Here is a 22,151-nt window from a genome sequence, read left to right on the forward strand (position 1 = left end):
ATGTTTTGGAAGAATCTGCACACGAGTATGCCAGTCGGATACAAATATATTATAACACACACTTGTAATAAACCCTGGTCTGATGGGATAATACCTCTTGCTAATATACACACTTCTTTCAAAATTACCCTTGTTACCTGTTTAAATATTTAAACTTCCTTATACAACACATATAACACTTCTGTTCATATTTTCTTGATTATGCATTTGCGCCCTCTGGAGGTTTGATATTTCAATTGGCAACCTATTCAGTGACTCGAGTTACATTGTTGATTATTTATATGACAATTGTGGTTGAGCGCCTGTAGAATATCGATGTGGTACATTATCGGGACTAGTAACCTATTTGTGTTTAAGTTCTATGTTTTTTTCTCTGCAGAAAATATAAACCTTCTTTCGTCATTATCTCAAGAATGGATTGTAGAAACTGATATATAATCTGTCCGGAAGAACAGCTTGGCGAATTTATTCCATGGACATTGTATTGCAGACTATTCTTCTTCTTGGTTTGGGTTAAGTTTGACAGCAGCTTAGATTGATCCGAGTTTCAATGAATTGCCAAGAATGTGAGGAAGGTAAGTAGGATTGCGAAGAATCGCAGGACACTACGCAACATTGTCTTATCTATATTAAATGTATACAGTAATTGTAGATCACATATAATAAGCGCATTCGTGTCATTGTGACAGTCTTCGACTCTTACTATTTAAAGATGGCGTTAGTTGTGGAATGCTGTTGTTAAAAGACCAGACATCCTAGCAATTCTAAGTGTTTTCAGAGACGATAATATTGAATGCGTGATGAAGGTACTGCTCTGACAGAGTGTTCATGATGATAATATTGAATGTGTGATAAAGCTACTACTCTGACAGGGTATTAATGACGATACTATTGAATGTGTGATGAAGCTGCTACTTTGACAGGGTGTTCATGATGATACTATTGAATGTGTGATGGAGCCACTTTAGTCCGATTTAGTCAATAACACGTATGTTTCCGTTTTTTATTCTTGTGTTATTGTTTTAAATAATCTTTAACAAATTGAGTCATATCAATATGATGTCCACAGTGTGGCATTTATAATAATGTTTGGAACTGGGACAACATGCCGCAGACATTTGGCATCATGTCCGACCCAGTTACAATGTCCTGACACCAGGCCGACCACACCTAGTAATGCTATGAGCCAAGCGAGGCAGCTGCTAGTACCATTTTTATAAATATTTCGTATGATTCGGCAGGGGTTTGAACCCACGACCTCCCTCATCCGATGCTGAATCTCTAACTACTTGGGACACCGGAGCGGCCATCCCAAAGTTGGGTGAAAGTAGGATAATATCATCCACGTCTATTACAACATATGAAGTGCTCAAAACAATTATTCAATTCATGATACTTAAGCAATAATATTGTTATAATCAATCGTCTCCTATAAGAATTTGAGATATATTTACCTTTATTTACCTAGTCCGATAAATCACCCTCCCCCAATCTATATTGATACTGATGGAAGATATGTTGGTCCGATATTACCTGTTTATTAAATGTGCCATTGTGCTGCATGCAAATCATTCTAAAAAACACCTGCATACAGTTTAGATTATTACTGTGATTTAGCGCTAAACTCAAAATGGATAATTGTCAAATATGATGTTACTATATACATCTTGAAATGCCACGAATACATGCTTTTGTTCGGTAAGACCATGTTGACTACTAATTTGTACTAAAGGGTGATGTAATAGCACTTCCAGAGAGTGCAATTTTGGTACGTGCTAGAAACGACATCGTTAAAATGATTTCTGATTGCATAAACGATAACAAACATAATTCTTCAGTCACTAAAGTGGTTAACATAGGCATCCACAATCTGCATATTTAGTCCCCAAGATTAGCTTGAAAATATCTCCGCAAAACCCAAATATGAAACTGAGGGAAATTGCACTGGCAAATCGTAATGAGGCTTAAGACAGTTGTCCTTGATGTTGTGAGAATCCGTTATTGAAAGTGCCGGTAGGGTCAAGAACTACGGTTTGTGCATCTGCATTAGCATTTCCTCAGACGTTTGGAGGCCGCCTTACTGCATACGGTTAAGAGCCTAGATTATTAGATTTATCTTTGAAAAACATCATAAATGGTCCAGCTGATTTCGCGTAATCACAGCTGTATCTAGTAAGTTCAAAAGTAGTCACGACAAGATCTACGTTGTCAAGAACTGACACCGTTTCCCTTCCACTGATGGAATAACGTACACTGTTGGACCACGCCATGGAACCATTGATGACTCGTCCGTAGCAGACACAATAGCAGGTCAACCCACAAATGTGTCTACCACGTACGAGTGCATATATAACCGAGTTTGTATCATCATTTATTTGATTTGTAGTTAATCGTGATGGAATATAGTCTGGTGTGTGCATGCAAGGTGATAGGTACCGTTCATCCACGGACTTGGTTCAAATCTCCATATAATACAAATTAAAAATTCTCTAACTAAAGTTCAATGGCATTAGGACGCCTTCAAGTCGTGAATAAGGTCTTTGGTATGCAAGGACCTATCGGTTACATGCAGCATTAACACACATTACTGGTAATTCATGATTCGGTTGACTATTTGAATTATTGTCATAGATCAAGCTTTGACAGTAATAGTATCCAGAGATGTGATTTTATTAGGATATTCACTTCAAAGTGTTCCTCGTTGCTCTGTTACCATCGTCCAATCTTTTCTTAAACAGAACTATTAGTTCCACCAATAAAGGTGAACGTCTGTGCGCCATATCGAACTCAAGTTCCGGTAATCGCTGCTCGTAGAGTTGGATGTTGTTTAAATGTTTTTGTGTGCGACATCGCACACAAAATGAAGACATTATTGTACACTAATCGTATTACTCAATGGCATGACGAAAAAGAAAAGTCATAGATATTACCGTTATTAGCTTGTACTCGTAAGCAACACCTCAAAATCATCCAAGGGTGATGATATACTTCTCACTTGATTCGTGCATTGGTTATTGATTTAGCTAGATCAGGAAAAATTCAACCGTTTTCTAAATATTATTTTATGATGGCTGCACTCGGATCTGTTGTATATTAATTGCACCGTCGGCTGATGCTAATCCCTGTTATAATGCTTTCAAAGATTCCTAAAAGTGATCATTGACAACGAATCGTCCACCAGAAGCGTCATCACGGTTGATTTCTTTCAACAGTCGATGAAGCATCTACTATTCACAATTAAAATAAATACAATAACAGTGTTGTCGTTTGCAAGTATGTGATACCTGAGCACTAAATCAATTCCACGCAGACATTTTCACGAGGTCGTCACAAAAACACTGATATCATTTTTTTGGGTTCTATGATACGCACATATGACTTATGTAATCCGTGGCAACTGAAACAAGTTGATGATATTTCATGGCATCGATGTCCATAGCCTTGCAAACATCCATTTGACTTGTGCTACTTCCCAATCTTGGGGTGCATTTCGTGAAATATATCCGTGGATCACTAAGGATCCGTAAAGTTTTCTCAACATTTTTTTTTAACAGAAGTTCCAACCGTTAATATCGTGCCGGTTTTAACGAAAGCGTCGATCACAACCGTGTTTCACATGTCAATTACTGCTATATAAAATGTCTGCCAGTGATATCATAGAAGTGTATGAAAAGCGACGCCGTACAGCCTTTATATAAAAGCAGGATTACTTCCTATTGTGATAAAACGTTGCAAAGTGTGCAGGATATGCTACAAGTGCGATAAAATGAGCGAAAAGACCTGACGTTCGGTAATTAACAAGTAATTGAATCACTGATCAAACCGGGAAAGAAAATTATGACATATGCTAAGGATATTAAAATCCATCAAGCGCAACTGTGACGTAACGGCAACATAAGAGAAATATGGTGAAATCCGTAAGATACCACCAATGATATCAAGCGAAAGAGCAACTCCAGAGACTATTGGATACTTACCAACGGTGATAGCTCACGTCAGAGAAGATGTAGGCAAAATTGAAGATGCGATAAGTGCACTTGCAAAAGACACACATGTAGTTTGATGAAGGCGTTAGAGATGTAGCTGCCAAAGTACCAGACGTGCCACCTGACTATAAATCAGCCCCACATCACCTCAATACATTAAGTAAATGCTCGCCAGCCGATCTGCACACTGATGAGGTACAATGAAGAAAGCCAGTATTCACCAGCAAAGACTCTAAAACTTATAAACATGAACAAGAGCCCACATTCAGCTCTATCATTACAATTGAATTGCTGAAATATTTTTTCACTTTGGAATGTCGTCCTTAAGAACAGACTTTCGTTGGCCATAACTTGAACATTGTTTAGGGCCTAAAATGACTAGATATCATATTGCGCCTGACATGGTCACAATGACCACAATGACGAAGATCAACATATCACATTCCGCCGTCAGTGGTAGTTATAAAAGCAAAACTGAAACAACGGAGATAGGCCATGGAAGTAGACCCTCCCAAAGTATATATAGTCTGGGTTTTCACAACGTGTTGAAGCATGTGATGTATTAACAAACAGGTCTCCACCACCAGTATATATTTCATGTCATAATAATCCTTTGACACATATTCATTTTACTCTTTTGAATCAAGACTGGCATTTAATTTAATTTAGCAGCATTAATCAAAGTCTATTGATTGCCGTGTGGTATTAATCAAAATATATCGAGTCTCTTACAAACTAAAGAGGAAACTAAAGACATTTTTTGCAAACAAAAGTTTATTTGTTCGCGATTAGCAAGATAACTTCAATGCAGATGGTTTAAACAATCAGACAGAATGTCCCTAAAAAGAATTATGTATATCTAGACTTAAATATTTTATATTCGGGACACGTTTGCCATCAACTAATTTTCATATTGCAAGTTACTCCTAAACAATAAAAGAACTAACGGATCAGTTTGATATTTTCTGCAAAGAAGGCATTCCCATACTCGCCGGAGACTTCAGTGGTGAGTTAAGTTCACTGTTTAGTTCCAAAGCAAATTGTCTAATATCAAACGCTAGAGGCACTATTCTAGAAAAGTGTCTGAGCGATAGGCATTTAGTATCTGTTAATAGTCAATCCATTTGTGAAGGGACTGATTTTACTTTTTTCTTAACCGGTGGCAAATAAAAATCTTTGATAGACGATATACTATTGCAAAAAAGTAAATTCGATCTAGTGGTTACGGCAGAAATAATAGATGATCATCCTTTGAACATTTCAGATCATCATCCTGTAAAAATCGAGTTGGTCACACCTTTTGTACATAATGCAACAATGGCTGACGAGCATATCATTCATTCCATAAATTGAAAGAAAGCCTCAGCTAAACAAATAAATAGATATAAGGAAGCAACACGCAATGACTTGTTAGCGCAGCTGCATCAGGCAGAACTAGCGACGAATGTCGATATTGAAATTATTATTCAAGACACGGTAAAGATTTTACATGAAGCAGCTTCTAGGTTTCTCCCCATAAAGAGGTTTTGCCCGTACGCTAACCTCTATTAAAAACTATTAAACGTAAAAAAGTTTCACACGGAAATGCGGCTGAAACACAGGATATGCATTTCTAATGGTAGGCCAAGAGGCTTTGAATATATGTCATACGCGAAGTATAAGAAAGCAAAGAAATTGTTTGCAAAAGAATTATTGAAAGCTAAAGAAATGTACGATAGAGAACAATTCAGGGAGATTGAAAAGGCTGCAGAGCTCGATATTTCTACTCTGTATAAGTTTATACGGAATAAAAGAAATGAACTCGATTACATTCATGAAATGGAATCAAACGGAAAAATTGTACGCGACCACGACTCTATTAGAGAGTTATGGGCAAATCATTTTTCCAGTTTGTTACTACTTGACAATACTTATCTGTACGATAAGAATCATTACCAGATGGTCTTAGCAGAGGTTAGAAAACAGAGGAAAGAAACCTATTCACACTTTGATGAAGTTGTTGATTAAATTCCCACTAGAGATGAAATCAGTAGTGCAATTAGCTCTCTCAGTAACGATAAGGCATGTGGTCACAACGGTATTGTTGCTGAGCATTTACTGTTTGTGGACCCTCCAAGCAGTGTACAATTACTTGAAATTATATTCACAAAAGTGTACGAGGCCGAGAAGTACCCGAGCCATTTTAAACAAGGTTTGGTAATATCAATATTCAAAGGAGGAAGAAAGAACAAATTAGATATGAATAATTACCGAGATATAACCATAATTCCAGTGCTTCTGAAAATTCTACAACAAATTATATATAGTAGACTACTTATATTTTCTAAGCAGATTTCTTTTCCAAATCCATTGCAGCAGGGTTTTATAAATAATTACGGTAGTATCACTGCAGCGTTCTGTATTAAAGAATATATCTGCTACTATTTGGATAAAGATACTCCTTTCTATGCTACATTTCTTGATAATGCTAAAGCCTTCAACACAGTTTGGCACAGTGGGTTATTCTACAAGTTGTACAGACTTGGCATCAAAGGAAAGACCTGGCGCATCACGAAAGACTCGTTTAAGAGAGTAGCAAGCTCCGTTTTATTTGCGGGCAAGCTGTCCAAACGCTTCGCTATTAGGCAGGGTGTAGGACAGGGCTGTATCTTGTCTGTTTGGTTCTTTTTTGTAATGATAGATAATTTGATCACGGAATTAGATCACACTTTGCGAGGTATAAGACTTGTCGATCTCCACCTGCCTTGTGTCTCATTAGCAGATGACGCAACTGTAATGTCTAACCCGCATCATTCAATGCAACAGCTGCTTGACACAATTTTTAACTATGCGAAAAGGTGGCGATTACAATATAACGCAGAAAAAAGTTGCACCATCTTGTTTACTAACAAAAGAACGACTGGTATACCTTTTTTTATGCTCGACAAATCTCCAATTCCGGATGTCAAAAGTAAGAAGTATGCCGGCATGCATCTAAAATGCAGCTTAAAACCAAACGACGCGATAAACGAAGCATGCGATAAAGGCAAACACTTGTTAAACTCTTTTTATTGTATTGGCATTAGAGATGTAGGAATGAACACTTTAGCAAGTCTGAAGATTTGGAAAAGAATTATTCTACCCTAGGTCCTATATGGATGTGAACTATGGTCAGGTATCATAAACTCAAATATAGAAGAACTCGAGTTATGCCAGAGATATGCAGCGCGACGTATGCAAGCTTTCGATAAATATTCACCTACGGAGGCAACGAGTAGTACCTTAGGACTCTGGTCAATGGAAGCATACATAGATAGGATGAAATTGATCTTTTTGAACCGATTGTGTAAGGGCAATTAGACTTTTATCTGGAAAAAGTTTTGCATTATTCGCTTATGTCAGTATCTGAACAACCCGCTAAAACAGACGGGATTTATACCTGATATTGACAGAATAACTAAGAAATATGGTATGAGAAGTATTCTTTTAGACTATGCAGCAAGAGTGCAAACAGAAGATATTATTCAAAACCATGAAGAAACTACCTGGAGAGCAAATATGGAACTAAGGTGTGATTTAATTCACTTCAGAAACATTCATTTGGACTTAAAACCAAGTAATATATGGTTTCTTGGGCGTAAATTTCTATCCATGTTATGGCCTCTCTCTGAAGTAATGAAACAATATATCATGCCTGTTGGTAAAGTTATGGTATGCAAACTCTGTGGAAAAGAGACTGACGACAGAGCGAAACATCCTATTTTAGGTTGCGAAATACTGCTTAAGATCAAAGCAATATAGGATAAGGAAAGAAAAGAAGCGGAGAACAAAAAAAAACAGAAAGACTTCGAAACAAATGATTAGCAAAAGCCTCATGGTCCAGGGTAAATTTCAGCGACGGGTCATCGTGCCTGCGAAGCTGAAAAAGAAGAAAAGGAAATGGAGGTGAAGTTCACAAAGCCCACTGAATAGATGGTGCAAAATATGGAGGTCAAGCAGAAAGTGAAACAAAGCTCAATGGTCCCTTTCATAGTCAGTACATTTCCAGAAAAAGTAATATTTCGCTCTTGCCAAAAACATTTCGTCCCTGTGCTTGAGTGCATCTGTTTTCTTTCTTTTTGTTGTTGTCTTTTTCGTATGTCCCTATCAACTCTATAAACTCAACAATCCGGTCACAAATATCTTACAGTAAATTTCGAATTTATGCATTCAGTAATCATCCTTTCGTAAGACAATCACTGCATCTGATATATTTACCAGTGAAATTTATTCACTTCAATGTTAAAATAGATCGTCAAACCTTACCAGTACCAACCTATGTGACATCACAAGCATTGCCTTTATAACTGATTTTGTTTGTAAAAATGTTCATTTTTTTCGGATGGACATTTACTTTTTGATTTAGAATTTCCTAACAAAAATATAATTTTTAATATTAGTAGTTATACGTTCTGAGTTCATTTTATGCTAAACAAATGAAAGGTCCATCATCTGAGTCAGAATGAACGTAATTCTGCCTTCTTCTTTCATTATAAACTATTTGCATTACAATACAATCATGTGACAAACATAATCTCAAATAGATAATAACTAAATATTACATTTATTAAATTCGTTGAATAAAATAACGCTTTTGCAAGCCTCGGCGAGAAAAAAGCTGGATATTAATCAATTCGTTCCGTAAATGAAACCTTGAATGATAAACCATTTGAAATCCTCCATATAACAATTTGTGCTGTAACTTAACTCATGCTGATTTGGTTGTAAACTAGTTTTATCCCGAAAATACGTTGTTGCAACATATTTAAACCATATCTCACACCACATGAAGCTGTTAACATGTTTATACTTACAGATTGGCCATATATGATCATCTATTTGAATCCGCCGGGATACATGATTGCGCTGTAAAGGAAATTTTATATTCACGATTAAATTTAATTGACGACACACAACGGTGTTTCATGTTTACAGTGAGTACATTACAATGAAAGTGAACTATTCTTAATGCTTGATAAACCAGATGACATTTATTCTGCAAAGGTCATATCAGGTGTCATTAGTCATACAACTTATAGTTGGTACCATACAACTTTAACTAAACTTCTTGTAGTGAGTGTCATACAGTATTAATCTGATTGTTCTTAATGTCATACAGTATTAATCTGATTGTTCTTAATGTCATACAGTATTTATCTAGCTGTTTTAATGAGTATCATGCAGTATTAATAGAGCTGTTTTTAGATAGAGTCATTCGGTAATAATCATAGAGAATGGCGTTCAAAATGAATCTAGCTGCTCGTAGCTTGTGTCATAAAGTATTGATAGCATTGCTAACCAAAAAGTACAAGGTGAAGTCCTTGATCTTTATGTCACTTTGAACAATGGATTCTGACAATATCAACGGCATTCTCGTGCAGGCACATTGCGATTTGTATCATGTGTATTTCACCTCAGTCATATCTGTGGGATTAGCAGAGAAGTTAGCAGGGTTATTATTGGGGTAAACATCCAGTCCCATTAACCATTAGAACCAACTCCAAGGATGAAATTCCTCGTGGTACAGATGCCATTAATGGCAAAGTTGAATTGTCAATTATCTCAGAAGGTACTTGTGCATTGAAACTGTTCCCGATTGCATAAACGAAATAAGCAAACTCCAATGAGTCTGTAATAAGTGAAGGTTATACTCTACTGAATGTACACTCAGCTGTGTTAACGACACTGGTTTGCAAATTTGCCAACACGAATATTGTTCACTGTACCCGCTTTATTAGTTCCCGTTAGAGTTGTTCAGGAACCTCGTTGTTGATATGAAGTTTCATACGCGGCAAGTGCAGCTGCGGCTGTTGGTTATGAATGTTATGTTGTGATATTTTATTTCACGACTGTTGGTAGATGGTGTTTGTGGTCGAATGAGGGTCCTTGATGGCCCTGTGAAACATTCGAAACTAAACTGTTTAACTTATTATGCCAGATCAAGAAGTAAAATTCGGCCTTAGTAAGCATCTTCTGGGGTATTTCAAAGGCATTAAAAGCATATGTAGGCTAACACCTAAAGTTAACTGGAAATGTTCCTTTGTGGTTGGCCCAATCAAAACACACAAAGTCTGCGATCAAACATAAAAACACATCAGTGGTGCTAAAGGTGTCGAAACAAAAGCTAATGCATTACAGAAGACTTGTGAAATATTTTAGTTCTGAGCCTTTCGAAAATATCGGGTGGACTAATTTAACCGTCTGCGGTGTTGTTTTTAAGATTAGATTTATCATTATATGCATAATGGATTTTAACAGTGGTAATCAGGTTGTGGAATTCACAGACTAAGGGTTAGACCACTTGTCAGCAGATGCAAATTTTGATGATGATTTTGTTCCATTATTAGACGAATATCTGCGCTATATTGGTGTTAGCAGACCCTTGCATACAGTGAAGTATATTCTTCTTAAGCAACACCAAGAAAGTGTCCATTGGCGTCAAGCTGACATATAAATGACAATTTAAAGTCAGCTTGGAATTGCCGCAAATGCATATCCCCCAAAATTTGGTCTGATCCACCAGGTGTGAAATCACTCAGGGATCGCTTTTCACTGCTGTTACATACACCGATTAATATTTTACAGCAACATTGACTCAAGTGAGACAAAACTGTTCTCGATTGCTAGAAGGCAAGGATGCACGTATACGAATAACAGTTATTGAGCGACGAGTACGATCGTTGAATACACCAGGAACAGGTGTAACCAGTATATGTTTAATGCAAAGGGTGCTTTACCCCTAGGACGTTGAAATTTAGAACATTTAAATACTATTCAATCATTTTATGGTAATATTAACAGATGAACTATGATTTACCATCAGTGTTACCGATGTGAATGAATAGCTTCAATATGAAATTGGCAAGAGAACGTCGATTTGGTTTCAGATGACATTTATAGCCTTGCCGCTGTGATAACTGCTGGTCTTAGTGTGACATTACTTACGGCAACAACAACCATCAAAGGTGCATCAATCCGAATTATTATTGTGGCTAAATAGGTATACAATGGTGTCTTTGGTTCTGCTAAAACTTAATTTCCATAGAACTAAATTTACAAACAGGTACCTGGTCAGAACTACATGAAACGGTACAAAGTAGTCTTGATACCATGATTCAACTGCAATCAGAGGTTATGGAAGATAAAATAATTAAAGCGGCCAAAATATAGACAGTTTCAGCGGAAATAGAAAATCACCGACAACTCCGATCACAAGTAATAGAGGATGTACAGCAATAAAAGTCGAGTAGAAAAAACAATTTGTCATAAGTGATTTTAACTGTCACTCCACTGCATCACTGCATAACAATAATGCTAATAGTTAATGGCTTACACAACGTATGCGGTTTCCTTGACACAATTCATTAGGGATAGAGGTTGTAACGTACATAAATCAAGCAGAACGCAAAGCATACATAATGACGATACATAAAAGACAACTTTATCATTTGGGATTTCATTTGAATTGGTTATTATATATCGAGTTTTTGTGTAGGCAACCACTGTTCTTCCTCTATTCATGATCAGAAAAAGAACACGATGCAGATAAATAATATGATCCAGGTAGGTTTGCAACTTTGCGTTTTGTTTAATTCAGCCACCTTCGGTTGATGTCAATTGATGGGAGATGAGTATTTGAATGTCGTGTCTAATATTATGTTTCGTTTTCGTGGTTTAAAGATTTTCATTTTTCGAGCTGAATTTATAAGTCTCAATATTTAATCTAGCTCATAGTTTGCATATATATAAAGGTAAATTAATTGGATACCAATCTTCTAATGCATCCTAATGTTATTTAAAATCGTGCAATTGTGTCATTATTTTTTAATTGGATTATGTATTGGATTTCTGTCTCACTTGATTAACTTATCTTAACATCAAATAGATATATACAGCCGAACTAATTTACATAAATAATCATTATGCAGATATTATTATGCATATCTATTTTGTGTCCTTGATCGTTAATCCTGATTCAGGGTGGAGCGCTCCCATATCTTACTTATATCATAATTCTATGATAGTTACTAAACTTTCAGTTGACGGTTGAGCCTTGCATAAGAAATTATATAGGATAGGTCTTCCATACATGTTTACTATGTCAGACTTGGCGCAGCAGACAAGTAAAACAAAGCTTTCTGAATTGAATTTTTTGGTTGAGATTTGAGTCCTCCTTGCAGAAAGCAATCTTTCAAAATCAAATGTCCATGGTCATTCTTTGAATCAACATATGAAAGATAAAAAGCAAATATTGCTCTTGTCTGGATGTGTTGAATCTATATATATCTATAAATATATATATATATATATATATATATATATATATATATATATATATATATATATATATATATATATATAGATTACACTGGTGCTAAGTTCATTATTGTATAAGGCTATCATTCATTATTGTATGTTTATTTGTATATCAAAATGTCGATGAAAAGCAGAGAAGCTGGAACTGATTCTAAAATCAATTAGAAATAATTAATGAGCAGAAGCTATATCGTTCCTTAGTAAATGTGTCTTCACTCTGATTTTAAATCTGATTCATGTTTAAAGCTATACTCTCTATACCAAATGAGGAATACACCGTCCAGAAAATATAGTATCAAACTGAGTTATTGATTATCCGTTTGGTGCCGTGCGAAAATACGCGTAGAAAGAACCAGAAACAGCCCCAAAAACCTAATTGACAAATTATTATATATTCTAAGACAATCGGGTTTTATCCTTCATGAATGCCATTGTTTTTAATCCATGAATTTGACAAATAGTGCGCTCTTACAATGGTCTACTTTGTTTTCTATCTCTTTATGTTTATCTGTTTTAGGAAATGAAGACTCAACGACAATAAGCACTGATGAACTTACAAGAACGAAAATTGAACGTTGCGAATAAAGATATACTTGATTACTAAAATGTCTCAACGAAAACTGAAGTAATTGATTGAGCTGCACCGATCTATTCGATCATTTCATTGTATTACACCAATCGCCTCGTATACTTTATAATCAGAACATGGCAAGAAGACGTATTCGATCAGTATTGTTGATAATATATGTCATTATAACAGCCATTGAAGCCAATGTTACTTGTACTGAGGACGATATCTCTTATCTCTGCAAAAATATAGCCAACACGAGCGATTTTCCACATTCCTTGCCTTCGAATATACGGACAGTAACGCTGATTGGAACAGATGAATTGCAGGGATGTTTCCCCATTGCACGTTTTAGCAATCAAACATGGGCAAATGTATCAGAGCTGTCTATAATTGAATTTCCAGCTGTGACGTTTATTCCGGCAGGTTCTCTTGACGGCTTAGAACATTTAGAGTTTCTGTCCATATCGTCATGTTCCGACCTCAAATACCTGGATCCCGACATATTCCGTTATATGCCTGACCTTCATGCACTGCACTTGGACGAGAACCCTTATCTTAAAATATCTAATGTGGAAGCGGCTTTGACTGGCAAACTGAGCAAGCTCAAATATCTATCTTTAATTGCAATCCAAGCTAAAACGGAACCTGGTATGCTCGGAACTAACTTTTCTCAGGCTCTTCTAGGCAAACATCTTACATATTTAGATTTAAGTCGTGCCAATATACTCTCTATATCTCCTGATGTATTGTACACAATTCCGACCGTAAGATACCTAAATGTGTCTTATTCTTCGTTCGTTACTCAAGGGTTCAGATTGCGTGGATCTGTATCAAAGTATAATCTTGAACTTTTAGATATTAGTGGATGTCGTTCTGTGACAAAACAGTCTATTAGTAAACGGGACTTTCCACGTATGTGTGATTTCCCTGAAAATATAACATATTTCCTCGCTAAGAATATAGTGGAAGTAGGTACTGATATCAGGGCGAACTTTGCATTCAAAAAGTGTGAAAGGAACAAATTACTATTGTTAGATTTAAGCAATAATAACTTCAGAAGTTTAAATATAACGGTTTCAGTGGCATCTAATTTCAATGCAGTTCAGATGTTGGACCTAAATAGTAACGATATGGAATACATATCGCCATCTCTTTTAAGCAACTTTCCGTCTTTAAAGATTCTTGACTTGTCCAAAAACCAGTTGTATAAGATGCAGAATATGGACGAGTTTATCAATATATTCTCTCGAAACAGGGAGCTTGAGATACTATTCTTACGTAGCAACTCCCTTAGTGTATTACCAGCAAACATATTTTCATCAAATATCAAGCTACGCGTCCTTGTTTTGAGTGACAATGAAATCACACATTTGAATGGCGAGTGGCACATCATGCAGGACTTAAGGATGATTGACTTAAGAAAGAACCGCTTGAAAAATTTACCTACATCCTTTATAGAACAACTAGAGAACATTTTGCAGCATCAAGCCACGGCAAACAAACAGAATACCACCATGACGAACATGCTGCTCAGTCATTTTCTTGATAAGAACATTTTAGCTGATACGTACAGATATAGAAATGAAGACAAAAAGGAACAACTCACAGAAAAATCGTCAAATGTTCCAACATATTTGACCATCAAACTTTCTGATAACCCAGTCTTGTGTGATTGTGATACACTTGATTTTACAGAATGGATTTTGACCACAAATGTCAGCATTGTTAACAGGACAACAATGTTATGCAATGATGGCAATCATGAAATTGTATTGAATTACGAAAGTTTTGAAAGTCTCAGACAAACATGCAGACTCCCAGTCATTATTGGTACTGCAGTTGCCTCATCTGTGGTAATTATTTCAGGTTTATCTATAATTGCCATTATACGTCGTCATAGGCGAAACCTGGCACGCAGACACCAAGACATAGAAAATCTGAAAAGAGCAATACTGAGGAGTGACAAACATTTCAAATCTGTGGTATTTCTAGTATACTGTAGCAAAGACCACGATGACGTGGAGAAAAACATCCGGCCCTCATTAAGCAGATACCTAAAGCAACAGCTTCACACGGACAAGGATCTTGTGTGCACTGGAACTGATTCCTTTGTTCCAGGCATGCTTATCATGGATGAGATACACCGATGCATTGATGAAAGTCTAGTTGTAGTCCCTGTAATCACACCAGCATTTCTTCAGTCTCATTGGAGTCAGGCAGAATGTGCTGTTGCCATTGCCAAACACAAACAAATTGTACTTCTAATTGAGCAACACACAGATACATCTGTGGCAATTACGACCATCAAACATCTAATCGCACAATTCACCAGAGCAACCTGGTCGATTAATGAAGGCCAATTCGTTATTCATCCCTCTTGGAATACAATTTGTCAGGGAATAATTAACATCGCTGCTGCTACTATTCGTAATTATAGGAGACACGCTCTTCAAAAGTCTAATGCCTCACTGCCATTACTAGAAGAAGGTGTATAAGTAGACCATGGCGGCACCCTATTACTTTGTGCACGATTATATATATATATATATATATATATATATATATATATATATATATGTGTGTGTGTGTGTGTGTGTGTGTGTGTAGTATCATTATCACATGGTGTACACAGTGATTTATATGTACCAAAATTTCGGAGAGATTAATTAAAGACATATTTTCTGTACACAGATTTTTTTATGAACAGCATGGTGCAAAATAATCACTTAATGTTTCGGCTTTCATAAATGAATACCACCATAAATATTTCAGTTAGCATCCTTGGTTATAAGACTTCATAATACATGTTCGTTGTGGCTAGTTGTACCTATGAAACAGCATCATGTTTCTCTTGTTCAAGTTGTATGAGAATCTTTATTATTTGGGGGTTTTGTAGGGCAGACGGAAACCTTTCGTATGAATGTGTTTAACTTCAAAACTAGCTGTTAGCTAATAACATTACAGTGGATACATGTAACGTAGTAGTAATAATTTGATTAGATACGTGCTAACAAAGGTGTGATATCGATTTTATGATAATTGCTATCGTAGTACATCTTTCAGACCTATTTAGCAATACTGTAATTAACTATAATTTCATCAAAAGCATGTTGATGTAATGTTGTAACATTGTTTTGTTACAGTTGTATTATATATGCATATATTTTGTTTTATAATGTTTTATGGAGTTATCTGACGCAAAGTAACATAATAAACACATATAACACAGTCGAACGTTTGGATGAATGATTGCAGACATAAGTTGAGATATTTTAGAATCTACACATTTCATCCGTTGTGTAAATCTGACAGTTTCGTTTCTTGACCTAGGTTGTCTTGACCTGAATACATTTACCAGCCTCATTCATTCGGCTACAGTGAGATATGCTCATTCATGTAATGTTGTTTATCCATACTGCATGTTCCTGTATGGATTTTTAAAACTGCGGGCTCCTCACTATCTCCGTCTCTGTTTCCGGGTTGGGTGTTTTGGTTTGTTGTAGTGTACTGAGGTATAAATAATCTAATCGTGAGATACACATATCCCAGTTGATATCTCTATTTTATTGTAGTAGTCGCGTTTGTTATTTTTATTTTATCCTGTCTTCTGTCTGTGTATTTGTGCTATAGGAAGACAGTTTTTAAATGAAAATCGTTTTTGAGAATAAGAGGCTCTTTACACGACCTGCGACAAAAATGGTCGGTCTCAAAAATAACCGAAGCACGATTTTCTCGACCGTTTTTATTACAATCGATGATATTGTTCATTTATGTCAAAGAACTGTCGCATCTGTTCAGAGTTAAATGACACGACGTGATCTTTTGATCATTGGAAAAATTCGAATAGACGTTCAGCATCTCGTATGCCCATATACGATGCGACTACGATACGCTTCTATCTCTAGATATACAAGCGCTACGTTTATCTGTTATTACATTATCATATCGCTCCACTTTTTCCACTAGCATTACCCTTCATAACCAATGCTCTATTGAGTCCATCAATCAAAGTCTAGCTGAAGATCCAACATTAGCACCCGCATGTGTGCAATTAAAATTGTGAACGCAAGAAAACTAATTTTATATTAACGAGAGGAAACGAAAATGTGTGGTTTTTGTGTGGTTCTGCAGACAATGAAATCCTTCACATATACGTACGCCACATGAATATGGTCAGGTATGCAATGCTAAGTTATCATTCACTACTTCTTGGATGATATTTTTACGAAATATTTAACATCAATACATCATTGATGTATTATTTATCCTAATACTGCCAAGCTATAATTTTGTATTTATTTAGCACCTGTGATAACCACAGGGAGTTACAAACGACAACGTCAAAGGGTAGATTCAGCAAATCCTTCGAATGTATTTCAAAGTCGATTCAGATACATTATTACGTGATTTGCATAAAATCAAATAAGTAATAGTACTACAGGTAATATAACTTTCTATCCTTATTCAATGCCAACCACTTTGTATTCCAGTCCCAATGCCTATTATTTCATACAGCTTAATCGCTAATGTTTTGCGTTGTTCTCATAATGCTATTGATAGGGTATTGCATTGTTAGGAATGTGTGCTTAACTTTTGGTCACTGTTGTACAATTTACTTTATGGTACTGTTCATTTTTAAATAGCATGTTTACATAGTAAATTTTCGTCCAGAATTGCAAACTGTAAATAGGATGTTGATAATAATTTTTGTGCTTAGAATATTCTAGAAACAATTTGATGGAATTTTACTATTAGAAATGTCTTGCATCTATGTAATTCCACCTAAATTATGTGTAAATAGAGAGTTTCATAATAAGTGTCCATGAATGTTTCATTCCTGTTTTTTGATCAATCTCTGGATTTTTTGTCCTTGGGTACAGATATAAATCGAGAGGAATTAATTGAATCGGTCATTGGAATTACTAAAGAGCAATGAAAGGGATTATTCAAATAATGTATTGACCGTACTAGAGTGCTCATTGACGTTTAAACTATCACATTATTTTGGAAATGGTGTGATTTCATTCAATGACATCCTGAATAGCCCAATTAGTACGTCGTTGGTACATCAGGACATTCGTTAATAATGCAATTCGTTCAGAACCTTCAATACTTTTTACTTGTGATGGAAGAATAATTATTATTATAATTTTTAGTTCACTAATTGTAAATGTTTTTCACATTTTCGGTTTGTAACTTAGAAAAAATAAATTTTCAAGCCCCTCATATCGTTTTCAATAGTTTTATAGACTCTAGATTACATCCTAAAATTTTAAGCCACTCACATCGTTTTGAATAATTCAATCAGATAAAGTATTTCGTCTTGGTACATTTAACAACCGTATATGTGGATCTACCTGGTTCTTCTACACAGTTTGAATATTTGCAGAACAACACCAAAGTGCAGCCAGAAGGACAAAGATGAATAACCAAAAAGACCAGCACGGGTAATCAGAAGGAAGAAGATGGGTAACCAAAACGACAAAACACTGATACCCAAAGGAACTTAGCTAGTTATCCAGAAATACAAATACATATAACAGAATGACAAGGTTCAATTAAAAGAAGGGAAAAAAGTAGAGTAATAATAATTCAAAGATGGATAACAAGAAGGACAACTCTATAATGAGACGACGTGCTTTTGATGAAACAAAAGCATTTACAATGACTGTGGACCCTTCTTAACGCGTGCTTTACCAACAGACGTATGTTATATGAAGGTGATATGCAGTGTATTTTGCCACAATTTAATAAGCAGCATGGAGAAGGCATGTTATTTACTTTCTCGAAAAGCAGTGTGGCCATCATTTCAGAGAAAAATTCCAAAGGACTTTTTTCCTCATTTTATATCTCGCAGCTATGAATAACTTGTCAATTTCTATAAGGTTTAGTTATTTGCAATCTCTCGATTCTGATCCGAGACAGGAAACTAATTCAAGAAAGTTAAATACAGACGATCTTCTATAGGCTCTTCTATGCATCCTAACGTAACACCTAGGTGTTACTCTGGAGAGTACTCTCGCATTACACCAACATGTCATGAACATATGCAAGGCTGCATGTATTGAGCTGAGACGTATCAGCTCCATTCGCAAATACATTTCAGTTGATGTCACTAACATACTTGTATGTTCATTAGTACTTTCAACACGACTGGACTATTGTAACTCAATTCTGTCTGGTTCATCTCAATATTTGCCCCAGAAACATCAAAAAGTTCAAAACACAGCTGCTCGAATCATCCTCAGAATACCAAGATCAGAGCACACCTCCACTCTGCTCTGACCCTACACTGGCTATCCTTTCCATCCAGAATCAAACACAAAATTTGTTCTCTGTCCAATATACCTATCCGACCTCACCCATGTGTACACATCAGCATGCTACTTACGCTCCTCTTCTGACAACCGTATACTCATTATTCCCACTATGAAAACGAAGTCATATGGACAACGTTCTTTTGAATACCGGGAACCATCAACGTGGAACGAATTACACACTGAACTTAGACACAAATACACTCTGAGCCCATTCAAGGGTCTCTTAAAACTCACCTATTACAACTGCAAGAACAAACGTAAAGACCTAACAAAATTTCCTACCTTAATTAATTTTAGCTTGTTTATTTTGGATTCTAATATCATGGTATGTTTTATCATATCATAATAGTATGCTTTTAATCTTATAGGTGTTGTCTAATGTTGTAAAGCGCTTAAAGCGTCTAAAGATTAGGCGTTACACAAAGTCCTCCTTATTATTATTAATATCTCTCTTGCAGTTTATACCTAGTGGCAGATTTTATTAAATCAATACATTGTACTTAGTGTCATATACATGTACTATTAATCAGATTGCTTGTAGTGAATGTCATACATTAGTAACCTTGCTCCATAAAGTTAGTGTCGTACAGTATTGTTAGAGTGGCTTGCAGTTAGTGTCATACCGTATTTATCTAGCTGCTAGTAATTAGTAGCGCATGATATTAATTAAACTGTTATGAGCGCATATAAATTATTGGTAACTGGCATTGTGAGTGCCATACAGAATTAATCTAACAGCTTGCATTTAGCGGCATGCAATATAAATGTAACTGCTTGTAATGCGTGGGGTACAATAGTAATCAACCAGTTTGAAATAAGTTTTGTCTTATAATAATTTTACTGCTAAGTGTCATGGAGTGTTCTTCAAACTCATTATGGTTATGACTTAAATAAACCTACACAAAACTATTGAAAAGGATTTTGTCGAAGACGTATCCGTCATGATGACAACATGAAAATGAAAGCCATATCGAGCATAACATATTTGAGATTATGTTTGATCTAAATGATATGGAATTAACCAGACCATACAAAATAAAGTTGTAATGGTCACAAGACAGGAAAGAAGAAGTAACGGACATCCACAAAACATTGTTTAACTCCAGAATCTCGTGATAATGATATCACAAAATAGATAATACAATATCTAATTCCAACATGACATCAATTAAAAATTAAGAACATAATAGCAACCCTATCAAAAGAGGATTACTGAATATTGAATGTGTCAACCTTAAATCAGAGTTTAATGTCAGACTTTTTATTAATTTTCATGAGAATGATCACGGTGGGCATTTCATACTTATTTGCAAGCTAATAACACACTTGTGCAAAATGTAGGTATGGAGATAGATGGCATTCTTGCTAATTGTTTTCAGGGTGATTAGTTACTCAAGGTATTCTTATATATAACTGTAAAGAATGGAATTATAAACGAAAGAGTGCAAATTGTCGACCACAAGTTCAATCTTCTCCCCATTTTATTGTGGCGATGTCGTTATCGTTTTTATCTTGATCGAGAAAACAGTTCAAGCCTCCTAAAGGTAAAGGATACAAAATGATATATTTAACCGCCAGCTCGACTAATAATCCTTTTTGAAAATGTGGAAACTAAAGATGGTCAACACCCTCAAACCTACATTCAACAAATGAGTTTACCTCAAAGCAACGAATGTGTTATACTATTAAAATTAAAAGCACGGCAAATTGCCTTAATTAGGTGTTGGTTATATCCTTACAATATTTTGATTACTGTGGAGGAAAGAATATGCACACTATTCTATGTCCACTACACGCAAGCTTAAAAAGACTTCAAAAAGGGGAGCGGGTCTTCTTATTAAAACCTCAACTTCTTTGTTTGCATGTCTGCCAGTTACATCGTATTCATGATACGACTTTTTAACGACCAGTTATTACAATTTGTCTTCCTTATGTTAAATACTTTGGCAACAAGTGTCGAAAATCCCTTTCAGTAATTCCATTTGAGGCAATAAACATCGGAGAGCAAATAGGAACGGCATTATTAAGATTGAAACTTGGCCATGGTTTGAGATTGGGCAGATCAACTTGTTAGGTTTACATCCAGACGTGTGATCCGATATACAATCAGTGAGAAAGACGTCTTATGTATGCATTTAGAAAGTTTACTTAAGGAAATGTAAATGTTCAGAATAAGAAAAAAAAAACCATTACTGTATCTCAGACAAGCATAAGTGCCTATTCATTATGCTACCAAACTATCTTCCAATCCATCTGAACCGGCATATGATGATGTATTTAGGCTCAAACACCAAAGAACTGTGCAAGCTCATTAACCGAACTTTATTCCACCTTACCATTCAAATCCGACCTCACTTATAACAAATCAAAGTTGGAAATATTGCAGAATTATGTATTTACGTCACTTCCATGGTAATTAAAAGCTCCAAAATAATGTTTGACCTTTCCTAATTCGAAAACTGTTATATTAAACATTTTTGTCTCCGGGAAAATTCAATGAAATAGAGTATCTGATTGTTGCTAAAGTCCCCGTGTGAATGGTGACGACAAATTCGGTTCTGCTAGTTCAGCACTTTGTGAGATCATTTCGAACCAGTTACGTATACAATCTAATGTTCAACTGCAAACATTACATCCATACTCACATCTATGAACTTCGTTCTAACCACTGAAAAACCAAATTTTGTTATTTTGGATAATCCGTTTCCACATTCAAGACATTGGAAAACCTGATTAATGATATTATGCAAACAGTACATTCTCAAGAAGTCTGGGTAATATATAATGTAATGTAATCTCCTTTGTCAGACGGACATAACATGTAATTGAAGAGTATGCAGAGCAGCCAATGCTTATAAGCAGTCACCTGTTTTCGAATGGAAGATTTAATGTACTGGCTAAACTATTATATTATTGAGCATATTTGTTATATTTGAAGAA

At 35.6% G+C, this 22,151-nt stretch overlaps 1 protein-coding gene across 1 annotated transcript; it reads left to right on the forward strand.

Moving 5' to 3' along the window:
• The first annotated feature begins 277 nt into the window (after nt 1–277).
• Nucleotides 278–15,386, forward strand: LOC149774725 (uncharacterized). Its single transcript, XM_089944989.1, has 2 exons — nt 278–575; nt 12,838–15,386. The coding sequence occupies exon 2, from the start codon at nt 13,026–13,028 to the stop codon at nt 15,384–15,386; it is 2,361 nt and encodes a 786-aa protein (XP_089801115.1). The 5' UTR covers nt 278–575; nt 12,838–13,025.
• The last annotated feature ends 6,765 nt before the right edge of the window (nt 15,387–22,151 follow it).

The sequence above is a fragment of the Sinohyriopsis cumingii genome, unplaced genomic scaffold (genome assembly GCF_028554795.1).
Source record: "Sinohyriopsis cumingii isolate HCF-2022 unplaced genomic scaffold, ASM2855479v2 utg000160l, whole genome shotgun sequence".
Taxonomy (NCBI): Eukaryota; Metazoa; Mollusca; class Bivalvia; order Unionida; family Unionidae; genus Sinohyriopsis; species Sinohyriopsis cumingii.

Excerpts from the sequence above, each read along its gene's own strand:
- LOC149774725 (XM_089944989.1), top strand. The coding sequence starts at position 13,026 with ATGGCAAGAAGACGTATTCGATCAGTATTGTTGATAATATATGTCATT.